Source organism: Trichosurus vulpecula, chromosome 7 (genome assembly GCF_011100635.1).
Source record: "Trichosurus vulpecula isolate mTriVul1 chromosome 7, mTriVul1.pri, whole genome shotgun sequence".
Classification (NCBI taxonomy): Eukaryota; Metazoa; Chordata; class Mammalia; order Diprotodontia; family Phalangeridae; genus Trichosurus; species Trichosurus vulpecula.
Window position 1 is genome coordinate 266,678,709 of NC_050579.1, and position 13,255 is coordinate 266,691,963.

Genomic DNA, 13,255 nt, shown 5'->3' on the forward strand with positions numbered 1-13,255 from the left:
TACCCAAAAGACTCAAAGGGAGAGGAGCAACCGTATGATGTTAAGAATACATCTTTTCTTGATTCAATAGAACTGATTTTTAAAAAAGAGGATCATTATAAGATTAATAAGAGGAAAGGAAAATAAAATACAAGAGAATTGTCCATTAATGTCCTACTCTGATGCCTCCTTGTGGTGTAGGGGTGGCCCTGGGTTTTTTGAAGATTACGCCTACAGAATTCAAGATCTAATAGGTATTATTAACATGGAAAGGAGTTTGTGGACCTGCTGAATGCAGCCCAGCTCAAAATGTAGAAATTCATCATTGAGAGGTCAGCCACTTAATGATCTTTTTTGGTATAAAAACTCATGAGGAATACAAATCATGAAAGTATAAAAGGCTTGTGATCTGTATTGGTAAGGAAAGGACCCACACTAATAAAATCACAAATGTTTTGAAGTGCTGAAGTATATGCATGAAAGACACTTAAAGGACATCTAAACTTCATTCATCCATACCTAGTTGGATCCTAATAATGTCAATGTGTGATGCTCTCATCCCCAAGGGTGACTATCAGCTTCCCTAACAAACACCAAGACTCATAAGGCATCAAATGTAGTATAGGTTTTACTTTCATAGTGAAAGACACAGAAAGGATTCAATTCCATGTCCATAGAGAGTTGAAAACCCTGTTCCCCCAATCGCAGAGATCTATATAGTTTCTGTGATCCAGGACTGCCCTGGGTAGGGGCCCCAGAAAGGGAGGAGGTCCTAGAACCTTGGTTTCTCCTACCACTCATTGAGGAAACTCCACTTTCAGAAGGCATTTACCATTTGGTTCTTAGCCAGCATTGTGTAGTCATCTTAGTTGCTGTCCCTGTCACTGTCCTTAGTCCTGCTTTGCCACTTCCTGTTGTTTACCTCTATACCCAGACATTCTATCATTCTGTCACTTTGGCTGATGCTGCCCTCCCTTCTGGCAGACATCATAGGTCTTTCACCCTGCTATTTGGCTCTTCTTACCAGGAAATAGTGTCAGTTCTCTTGTCAAATCATTAATTAAGGACTTATTACATGCCAAGGCACTGTGCTAAATGCTAGGGATACAAAGAAAAGCTAAAAAAAAAAATTCAGTCCCTGACCTTAAGAAGTTCACATATGAATGTATATATAATGTACAAATGTACATATTTACAATGCAAATGAAAGTTAATCTCAGAGGAAAGGCACTAAGTAGCAAGTAGAACTGGAAAGGCCTCCTGCAGAAAGTGGGATTTGAGCAGAATCTTGAAGGAAACTACAGAAGGTGGGAGGTGAAGGTGAGGAGGGAGACCATTTCAGGGATGGGGGACAGACGGCCGGGGCAAAGGCTCAGAGTCAGCGTCGCAGCTACAAAGTCAGCTCTTTGACGCCCAGGGCCAGAATGGCTCCTGCCCTACTCTTCACAGAGGCCCACAGTCCCACCCTATAAATAAAAAGGTCCCTTCAGGTGTCATGGAAACCACCTTCTTGCCTTGCTTTATTGAGTCTTAATTTTCCTATCTCTTTCCTAGTCAAGTGGGAGTAAATCTATGCCAGTTATCTCTTCCCTTCCTCAGGGTGGGGGCAACACGCTCCTACTCCACATCAGTATCTCCCACTGAATCTTGATGGGTTCAGAGAAATACTAGCTCTTCAGGGAGCTGGACCCACTCAAAAAATTAGCTACTGACGGTTTCAAGAAAGCAGTGAATCATCACCCTTTTCCTGACCTATCTTATAGGAACTCCATCCACTTTTGCAGATTTTCATTCTAATGATTCATGACTCAGATGCCCTTCCCCCTACTCAGGGAGTAACTTTTTATAATCCTATCTAACAATGTGATAACATCACAAACATTTCCAGCCATAGAGAACTCGGTGGTGATCAATAAAGTCATTTTTTTTTTTTCACAAAGCTCTCTATCCCTTGGGACTTCATTTTCCCCTCTGCTAGGTGAGGAGATTAGACCAGATGGGCCTTAAGAGTCCTTCCTGCACTTAATCTATCATAGATCACATTCTCCCTCCGTTCCATTCAATTCTGGTAACTCGTGTTCTACTTAGTAATGTTACTGAGGTTTTTATACTTAAAAGCAAGATACCTGGTTCCCAGAGACTGGAACTCTGACAATACTGCTGATGTCTCCTGAATTGGGAATTTTTCATTCCTGCCATCGAGCAATAAACATCCAGGTGTTTCCTTGGGCTATCTTTCCCTCATTCCAACCTGGTCCCACCCTCCTTCTTGGATACTTATTCAAATCTCCATATCTCTCTCTCCCTCCCTCCCTCCCTTCCCTTTCTCTCCCTCTCTCTCTCTCTCTGTCTCTCTCTCTGTCTCTGTGTGTGTCTCTCTCTCTGTCACACACACACACACACACACACACACAAAATAACTTGCAAGTCAAGACATTGCCCTGTCTTTGAGAATGAAAGACAAACAACAATCTGTGACTAGTGACCCAATCAGCCAGGTCAATATTGGGGCAATGTTTCTATTTCTTCCTCCTCCTCTTTCTGCCCCTCCTCCTCCTCCTCACATGAGGAGTCATACCCTTACATGTGGGCACTCTGTGCAAAGGAATATAAATTTTGATGACTTATACTTTCCAAGATATCCTGGGGTTTGATGAGTAGATATTTTTTCTTCCCTATTTATTTATTCTATCATTTTTTCCAAAAAACCCCTAGGACAATTAACCCTTTTGTCTCATGTAGTTTTCAATTATGAGGTCTTGAAATATAGCTCTGAAAAATCAGGCTTTGATAAAGCCCATTGTGATTCAAATGGAGCTACTTGACTAGCCTTCAAACCCAAATCACTCTGACTTTCACTGATTGGCTAATGATAGGTCACAGCCAAAGCCTCACTTGCTTATTGTTTGGGTTCTCATGGCTCAGAGTGAGTGTAAATAGCAATTGTTTCTGTTCTGACCAGGAACTCTGAGGGTCTTTAGCCTCCCAGGTTGATTCTTTTGCCATTTTTTGCCTCAATTCTTACCTAGCCTTCAATTACCGAATGGGTGTTGCCGCAGACAAACTGAGATCTGGGCGAGACCTTAGCTTAAAAAGGCCAAGGTCTTCCACTGCACCCCTGGGCCATTGCCTGTCATCTTGACCTATGTCTTGCCACTGGACTCCTATAACTCTGGAGGAGAGAGAGAAGCTGATGACTTTGCACAGCTCTACCTCACTTCCATCCAATTCACTTGCAAGTCAAGACATCACCCTCCTGATGTCATTGGTCCTCTTCAAGAACAAAGGATGAACCACAACATGAACAGCACTAGAATAATAACTGACATGTATGTAATGTTTTAAGATTTGCAAAATGCTTTTACATATATTACCAAATTTAAGCCTTGCAACAACTCTGTGATGTACTAACTGGCATTATCATTCTCATTTTGCAGACAGGGAAAATGAGTAGCCATGGATACTTAGCTAGTAAGTCTCGGAAGTAGAATTTGAACCCAGGTCTTCCTGAGTCCAAGACCATAACTCTAGGCTCCACAGGCCCTATCATAGATTTTACAACTCCTATTTTGAGATTCACGATCTCTGTCTCAGACTCTATAATCCCCGTTCCAAGTTCCACAACCCCCCATTTCAGGGTCCACAACATGGAGCTGGCATACAGTGTGGCATCATTTGTGCTGCCTTCTCACTATGTACTTGAGATACCATCTCTTCCAATTCCCTAGATCCTCCTCCAGGAAGCCTCTTAGAACTGAGGGTAGAACAACCATGCCTTAGCAATGCAAAATGTGGAATGAAGATTAGCTTTCCTGGGTCTCCTTGCCCCTTGCCTTAAATGTACCCTCATGTACAACCTTTTAACTACCAAATCTTGCTGTCTAATCCTGTCTCTTTTTTTTCTAGTCACTTTTACTCAGTTCTCTAGTTCCAATTGTGTACATATGCCTATAATGTATATATGATGTATTATATATACATATGTATATATGCATATATATATATATATATATATATATATATATATATACACATACATATATATATACACACACATAAAATGTCTCCCTGCCCCTTTGACTAGATCATTAATCCATAAGAGTCCAGATTCAAAGTTATAAACCTTTAAGGTCATTGAACTCAATAATCCTTTTTGTCTGCTGTATTCTTATTATGCACAGATAGCCCAAGGACCTATTAGGGTCCATGAACACAAGTTTTTGTGGTTGTTTTTTTTATTGATAGTATATCACCAAAAACACTATTCTGATGATAACCTTTCTATTTCTTCAATAACAACTTGCCTATGGCATTTTATGCTGATTTTGCCTATTTGTATCAATGCTTGTATCAAGACTCTCATATCTCTTCCTGGATTCTTGTGCTCTTTGTCTCTATGTATTATTTTTTGAAGGATTTTCTGTGCATTTTTGCCTGATACCAAGGTAAGATACCCACTAGGATTGTCTGAGGTCCAAGACAGACTCAGATAATATAAATAGTAGCAATAATATTTCAAGGATCTCTGATTTTCTTAGTGTTATGTATTCACATCACCAATGCAGACAGCAACCCCTCATAACAGTAGACCTGGTGACGAACCTTTCTGAACTCAGCCCAATGACACTGCATCACCAAACCCCTACTCAGGGTTCAGCTTGGTAGGGAGTGCCCCATTAGCATAGCCTATGAGAATCCAGGGTCAACTCCATGGCAACATAGGAATACACTTCAATGGAAGAATATCTAGAATAACCATAATTGACATTTTCTTACCACTTTCTAGTTTTAAAAGTCCTGTCCTTTCATCAGTACTATGAAGTTCCGTTTGAGGTATCAAACTGGGATGTTCCTCAGGGTAGTGGAATGTCTCTGTGTTATTCACTTTGTACATCACAAATAAACCCAGTTAAATTCAGAATCCATTAATGACCTAATGTATGCATAGCACTGCAATCAACACTGGAGAATACATGAAGTTTAGATAAAGTATGTCCACCTTACAATCCAGTAGGGGGTTGAGATAGAAACATCAGTAACAATAGTGTACAATATTACTGCTAAGAAAGGTACAAATGAGAGGGTCACTATTAATAGGAGAGATAAGGGAAGGCTTTAAGAAAGAGGGGCTATTATCCAATAAAACAAATAAACCATTGGTTCATTTGATTGAAAGAAAAAGAAATCCAAATTACTAGTGTCAAAAATGAAAAAGATGAATTCACCACCAAACAAGATGAAATTAAAGCAATTAAGTGAAATATATGAATATTTACAAAAATATTAACAGATTAACTGAAAAGAAAATAAAATACTTAACCCTGTCTTAGAAAAAGAAATGGAACAAGCCATAAATGAATTTCCTCAGTAAAAATCCCCAGGACCAAATGATTCACAAGTGAATTCTACCAAATATTTAAATAACAATTAATTCCAATACTATATAATCTATTTGGGAAAACAGGCAAAGAAAGAATCCTACCAAATTCCTTTTATGACACAAATATGGTGATGATACCTAAACCAAGAAGGGCAAGAACAGAGAAAGAAAACTATAGACCAATTTCCCTAATGAACATTGATGCAAAAACACTAGCCAGGAGATTACAACAATACAGCACAAAGATCACACACTATGAGTTGGTGGAATTTATATAAAGAATACAAGATTGGTTCAATATTAGCAAAACTATCAGCATAATTGACCACACCAATAACAAAACCAACAAAAGTCATGATTTTCTCAATAGATGCAGAAAAAGCTTCTGACAAAAATTCCTATTAAAAACACTAAAAATCATAGGAGTAAATGGAGCTTTCTTTAAAATGTTAAGTGGTATCTATTTAAAACCATCAGCAAGCATTATCTGTATAGGGATAAGCTAGAAGTCTTTCCAATAAGATCAGGGGCAAAGCAAGGATGCCCATTATCACCACTATTATTCAATAATCCTAGAAATGCTAACTATAACAAAATAAGAAAAATAAGTTGAAGGAATCAGAATAAGCAATGAAGAAACAAAACTATTACTCTTTGCAGATGACATGGTATACTTAGAAAATTCTAGAGAATCAATTAAAAAGCTAGTTGAAATAATTTACTTCAACAAAGTTGAAGGATATAAAATAGACCCACATAAATCATCAGCATTTCTATATATTACCAGTAAAGTCCAGCAGGAAGAGATAGAAAGAGAAATTCCATTTAAAATAATTGTTGACAATATAAATAGTTGGGAGTCTACCTGCCAAAACAAACCAGAAACTATATGAATATAATTACAAAACCCTTTTTACACAAAGTCAGATCTAAAGAACTGGAGAAATATTAATTGCTCAGATGTAGACTGAGTCATTACAATAAAAATGTCAATTCTACTTAAACTAATTTAATTATTCAGTGCCATACCAATTAAATTACCAAAAACTTATTTTATGGAGCTAGAAAAAATAATAACAGACTTCATCTGGAAGAACATAAGGTCAAGAATATCAAGGGAGTCAATGAAAAAAATACAAAGGAAGGTAGCTTAGCAGCACCAGATCTCAAACTGCGTTACATAGTACTAATAATCAAAACAATCTGGTACTGACTAAGAAACAGAGTGGTAGATCAGTGGAATAAATTACACATACAACACACAGTGGTAAGTGATCATAACAATCTAGTGTTTGACAACCCAAAGATCGAAGATTTTGGGAGAAGAAATCACAGTTTAACAAAAATTGCTATGAAAACTAGAAATCAGTTTGGTAGAAATGAGGTATATACCAACATCTCATACCATATATCAAGATAAGGTCAAAATGAGCACATGATTCAAAGGTAAAAGGTGATATATCATGAACAAATTGGGGAAACATGCAATATTTTACCTGTGGGATCTATGAATAAAAGAGGAATTTATGACTAAATAAAAGTTAGAGAGCATGATGCCACATAAAATGGATAATTTTGATTACATCAAATTAAAAAGTTTTTGCACAAATAAAACCAATACAGCCAAGATTAGAAGTGAAGCAGAATACTGGGGAAAACTTTTTCACAGCAGTTTCTCTGATAAAGGCCCCATTTCTCAAATATACAGAGAACTGAATCAAATTTATAAGATACACATCATAGCTCAATTGAGAAAGGATATGAACAAGCAGTTTTCAGAAGACAAAATCAAAGCTATTTTAAAAAAAGGAGATGAAATCAAAGCTATCTATAGTCATATGAAAAAATGCCATACATCATTTATTGATTACAGAAATGCAAATTAAAATAACTTTGAGGTACCACCTTCCACCTATCAGATTTGTTAATATGACAGAAAAGGAAAATGACAAATGTTGGAGGGGAGGAGGGGATGTGGAAAAATACGGACACTAATGCACCATTGGTAGAGTTGTGACCTCATCCAACCATTCTGGTGGACAATTTGGAACTTTGTTCAAAGGGTTATAAAACTGGTGAGGAATCTGCAGCCTTGAGGCTACATGTGGCCTTCTAGGTCCTTGGGTGTAGCCTTTCAACTGAGTCCAAGTTTTCCAGAACAAATCCTTTTATTAGGGGGATTTGTTCTGTGAAGTTTGGATTCAGTCAAAGGGCTGCACTTGAGAATGTAGAGGGCCACGTGTATCCTTGAGGCCTCAGGTGCCTCACTCCTGGTACATACCTTGTACCCCAAAGAGATCAAAAAAATAGGAAAAGGACCTTTATGTACAAAAATATTTATACCAGCTTTTTTTGTTATGGCAAAGAATTAGAAATTGAGAGAATGCCCATGATTGTGATTGAATACTATCATGCTATAAGAAATGAGGAGCAGGATGCTTTCAGAAAAACCTGGAGAGACTTACATGGAAGTAAAGTAAGCAGAACCAAGAGAACATTGTACACAGTAATAGCAATGTTGTACAATAATCAGCTGTGAGTGACTTAGCTATTCTCAGCAAAAAAATGATCCAAAATTATTCAGAAAGACTCATAGTGAAAAATGCTATCCACCTCCAGAGAAAGAACTGATAGAGTCTGACTGAAGATTGAATTATATTTTTTTTAACTTATTTTATTATCCTTGGTTTTGGGTTTTGGTTTTTGTTTTGGTCTGCATTTTCTTTTGTAACATGGCTAATATCTATATGAAATTGCTTGCCATCTCAAGGAAGGAAGGAAAGGAAGGAAGGGAGAGAATTTGGAACTCAAAATTTTGAAAAACGAATGTTAAAATTTTTTGTTTACATGCAATTGAGAAAATTAAACTTCAAAAAGGAGATAGTATTTAAGTTGACAAGTTAGAATTCAATAGATGAAAAGGGAAAGGGATCAGCACAAATCACAAAGAAATGTTTCATTAGGGCTGTCTAATGCTGCTGCTACAGAAGAGGCTAAAGAATTGATTAGAGATACACAATATGGAGAGAGATGGTTCACTCTGTTCAAGCAACAATAGGGAGATACTCCCATGGACCCGATTATAAAGGCATATTTTCCATCCACATCGGTCATGATCCCTATGAAGACCTAGGAGTTCTCAATCACTGTCAAATATCTCCTTGAATTATATTTCCCAGGACGTTACTTCAGCCCTCCCTAATCAGGAATTTGAAGATCTCCATTGAGAACTGGTTTCCAGATTGTTCTGACAACTTTGATCCTTTTGTCTTGTTCTACTTCCTGCTCCTCCCCAAAATCAGCACCCTGACAATGTTATCATGTCATTCTCCTCTCTTACCTTCCCCTACCCTTGCCATGGTTGGCAAACAGAAGTAGGTTACAAGCCCGGCCCTTTCCTTGTCCAGCGGAAGCTATAAATGTTTCAGGTAGCTATCAAATGAAAGAGAAATCATATAAGAGAAGAGCATCTGGAGGGAGCCCAAGGAACCCAGGTATCCATTCTCAGACATCGCCCTCCCTTCTCCTTCCCTTTCCATCCTTCTGTGCTTTGGGCACCCCAGCATCCAGTTCTGTAGGTTCAGCTCTCTGCCTGTATTCTCTCTTCTCTCCAAAAACTCCCCTTATTCTCCTTCTCCCTTCCCCAGAAGTCCCAGAAGATTATCTTGAGATGAATACTGAAAAGTTTGCCCTCACACATTGGCTGCTAATATTGCTTCCTCTTGGACTCTTGGCAGATGGTGAGTGATTTGCTTTTGGTAGAAGGTTCTAATGGATTACTGAGGTTTTCAGAGATATACAGGAATCAGAGGGATTTCCATGGTCCTGCTCTTATTTCCTCCCCTACTTTAAAGTATTATTAATTTCTCCCAGGAATATTTTAATCTAACAGCCATTTCCCAAGCTCATAATGATCAGTATAGTATCTCTTCTATAATCCTCAAAATATTTCTGTCACAACATACCACCACCTCAGTCACAAATCTGATATAACTTCAGTCTTTTTTGTTAGTTTCAATTCTGTCCTAGCCTCTAAACCAATCTGAAACAATCTGAATGTCTGAACCCTGCTCATTCACTTAATTGAGGGTCAGTCCTAATTCTCATGTCAGTTCCCATCTCTCCAAGAAAACTTTATACTCAGAGTGGTGAGGCACTCTGGTCCTAGATTGGAAGAGAGGTGGGGGGAAGATACAGCTATAGGGACACAGAATATATGAGGACAGTGGCAGGTAGGGTGAAGAAAGCAGGAACTTTAGGTATATAAGTCCTTGAAAGGAGTGAGAATTATAGGGATAAGGGGTTCAAGCAAAGTGATTTCTTTGTGCCTCAGTTTCCTCATCTGTAATGATATTTATACCTTGCAGTGTTATTGTGGGGAAAGCCTTTGTGCTTTCTAAGCTTAGAGTGCTTTTAAGATTCAAACTACTGAAGATGGTGATGATGATAATGATGACTACGACAATGACATGCTGATGACTCCTCTGGACCCTATGCCTAGTTGTACCAGATAAGATATAGGGATTGAACTCAGCCTTGCTTTCTAGGACTCTTGATCTTTGGAGATCATACATCTAGAACTAGAAGGAATCTCAGAAGCTAACTAGTCCAACATTCTCATTTTACAGATAAAAAACTGAGACCTAGGGAAGTTAAGTGAGTTACCCAAGATCATATAGATAAAGTTAGCATTAAGATATGAAGGCAGGTCTCTAATGCCAGAGCCAGTGGTCTTTCAATCAGATTTATGCATTAAGAGAACTCCAGAACCTCCTTTTTCACACTAGTCTTTCTACAGGCAATTCGACCTCAGTTCCTATAAGTAAAAGATCTACCGTAGACTTCACAACCACTCCTACTGATACAAATGTCAAAACCTTTCTCCTCAGACTCTACCACGGGCTCTACAACTATTTTTAGCTCCCCAGCCTCTGTTAGGAGCTCCATAACCATCTTCGGCTCCCCAACCCCTACTATGGGCTTCAAAACTGTGTCAGGCTCCCCAGGCCCCACTGCAGTCTCCGAAGCTGCGTCGGCCTCCCCAGGCCCCACTGCGGTCTCCGAAGCTGCCACGGCCTCCCCAGGCCCCACTGCGGGCTCCGAAGCTGCGACAGCCTCCCCAGGCCCCACTGCGGGCTCCGAAGCTGCGACAGCCTCCCCAGGCCCCACTGCGGGCTCCGAAGCTGCGTCGGCCTCCCCAGGCCCCACTGCGGTCTCCGAAGCTGCCACGGCCTCCCCAGGCCCCACTGCGGGCTCCGAAGCTGCGACGGCCTCCCCAGGCCCCACTGCGGGCTCCGAAGCTGCGACGGCCTCCCCAGGCCCCACTGCGGTCTCCGAAGCTGCCGCGGTCTCCGAAGCTGCCACGGCCTCCCCAGGCCCCACTGCGGTCTCCGAAGCTGCCACGGCCTCCCCAGGCCCCACTGCGGGCTCCGAAGCTGCGACGGCCTCCCCAGGCCCCACTGCGGGCTCCGAAGCTGCGACGGCCTCCCCAGGCCCCACTGCGGGCTCCGAAGCTGCGACGGCCTCCCCAGGCCCCACTGCGGTCTCCGAAGCTGCCACGGCCTCCCCAGGCCCCACTGCGGTCTCCGAAGCTGCGACGGCCTCCCCAGGCCCCACTGCGGGCTCCGAAGCTGCGTCGGCCTCCCCAGGCCCCACTGCGGTCTCCGAAGCTGTCACGGCCTCCCCAGGCCGCACTGCGGGCTCCGAAGCTGCGACGGCCTCCCCAGGCCCCACTGCGGGCTCCGAAGCTGCGACGGCCTCCCCAGGCCCCACTGCGGTCTCCGAAGCTGCCACGGCCTCCCCAGGCCCCACTGCGGTCTCCGAAGCTGCCACGGCCTCCCCAGGCCCCACTGCGGGCTCCGAAGCTGCGACGGCCTCCCCAGGCCCCACTGCGGGCTCCGAAGCTGCGACGGCCTCCCCAGGCCCTAGTGCAGTTTCCGCAGCTGTGTCGGGCTCCCCAGGCCCTACTACAGGCTGGGCAACTCTGTCCGCCTCTTCTAGAACTTCTGTAACATCTACACTTGCCTCCACCACCTCTCTTCCTGACTCTACAACCACTGCAACCGCCTCTGTGGTCTCTACCAAGGACTCTCCAGCTAGAACAGGCTCTCCAACAACTGGGAGAGTTCCCAGTACAAGCAGTAGTACCTCACCAGGCAGACCTGCTGGGCCTCTGCAGCCCTGGGCTATTGCTCTCATCTCTATTGCCGCAACTGTTGGAGCTGTGGGTGCTGGTGTTGGATTCTTCTATTGCTTTGTAAGTGTTCAAGTCCTGAGGAACGGGGGTGGGAGGATCTTGGTGGCTGTGGGAAAATAAAGAGAATATAGGAAGTAGTGAGTGAAAAATGAGAGACTGAGAAAACAATGAAATTCAATACAGAAGATCTGAAAAACTGCAATATGCAAATGGGCTTTTAATCGTTACAATCATGCCATTGTAATACTAATGACAATTAGACAAGGAATACCTAGAGAGCCAGAGAGCCAGAGAAAAGCACCTGATTCCTCCCAGAGAAGATTCTGAGAGCAGTGACACACAGAGGGGTACAAGCAGTTTGGGAGACCTGGATTCTAATTCTGGCTCTATTTGTTGACTGTGACCTTACACAAATCATTTCCCTTCTCTTGTCTTTAGTTTCTTTATTCATTTAATGAGGGGGTTGGACTATATGACTATGTGTGGTCCCTTCCAGCTCTAACTTCTATGAGCATGATTCTCGTCTGTATTCTAGGGATGGGGAGGAAGAAGAAAGGGTTTAGGAGTTGGGGAGAGAGGCTGGGAAAGGATCATAGGAGGATTCAGCACTGAAACCATTTACTTTATTCTGTTTTAGAGAAATATTCTGTACCCGAGAAATCCCATCCCCACAGCCGTTTATCATCCTCACAGCCCCACCATTGGCCTGGGCCATGGGGTAAATGGATGGAATGATGGACTTCGTCCCAGATGGGGCCATAATTGGTTCTGGAGAAGACCAGCACCCACATCGGCCATGATGATGAGTGGGAGATACAATGGATCCTGATCATATGGAAGCCTATGTGGCAAGTCAGCTGGCTCCAGGAGGTAAAGTGGCAACTTAGAACAAGAAAGCTTCCTTCTCGCCAACTCCAGCTTGTGGGTCCTTCTTCCTAGAACTTCTGAGCTTCATATGCCCCCATTCCAGAAGACCATGTTTAAACTCTGTGAGGATATCCAATCTAAAAATAAATATATATCACATGTGGAAGTCGGACATTTTTAGTGTCTATATCTCTCCATCCATTAATTTAATCAACCCATTAAACACTTGCTATATGTCAAATTACAGGGGTACAACAACCAAAAAATAAAAATACCACGCTTCAAAGAGCTTAAATGTAACCAAAGTAAATACAATGCCATTTTATAGGAGCACTGGCAATTAGGGTAATCAAGATATATAGGAAGCAGCATTTCAGGTGAACTTTGAAGAAAGCCAAGGATTTTTAAAAATTTAATTAAATTTTTTCAATGAACAAAAATCTAGCTTCTCTCCCTCTTGCTTTCCTGACTCCTTTTGAAAAATAAAAACAAAATCCAAAGCACACTAAATTAAGGGTGTTTCCTTATTGACCATGTCTCATTTGGCTCAAAGGCTCATTTGGCACCCCGTGTCCATCATTTCTCTCTCAGGAGGCAGGCAGCATGCTTCATCATGAGCCGTCTGGAATCCTGGTTAGACATTGTGTTGATAGGAGCTCCCAAGTCTTTCAAAGCTTGTCTTTACATATTGTCGCTATTATGTCAATGGCTCTCTTGGTTCTGTTCACTTCATCCAATGGTGTGCTTATATAAAGAAGCTATTATGTGAACTATTTTACTTCATATAATACCTAGCTTTAAAATGTTATCTATAAATATATAGTATTAATAAA

General features: G+C 41.5%; 1 protein-coding gene across 1 annotated transcript; it reads left to right on the top strand.

The window, feature by feature from the left end:
- Positions 1–10,226: 10,226 nt before the first annotated feature.
- MUC21 (mucin 21, cell surface associated) lies at positions 10,227–12,384 on the top strand. Its single transcript, XM_036768427.1, has 3 exons — positions 10,227–11,305; positions 11,360–11,615; positions 12,193–12,384. The coding sequence occupies exons 1-3, from the start codon at positions 10,227–10,229 to the stop codon at positions 12,382–12,384; spliced, it is 1,527 nt and encodes a 508-aa protein (XP_036624322.1).
- Positions 12,385–13,255: the final 871 nt, after the last annotated feature.

What these genes read in the sequence shown, in the direction of transcription:
- MUC21 (XM_036768427.1), top strand. Translation starts at nt 10,227, where the DNA reads ATGTCAAAACCTTTCTCCTCAGACTCTACCACGGGCTCTACAACTATT. An exon ending in AGTGCAGTTTCCGCAGCTGT is followed by an intron (nt 11,306 to 11,359) that starts GTCGGGCTCCCC and finishes CGCCTCTTCTAG; the next exon opens with AACTTCTGTAACATCTACAC. An exon ending in TTGGATTCTTCTATTGCTTT is followed by an intron (nt 11,616 to 12,192) that starts GTAAGTGTTCAA and finishes ATTCTGTTTTAG; the next exon opens with AGAAATATTCTGTACCCGAG.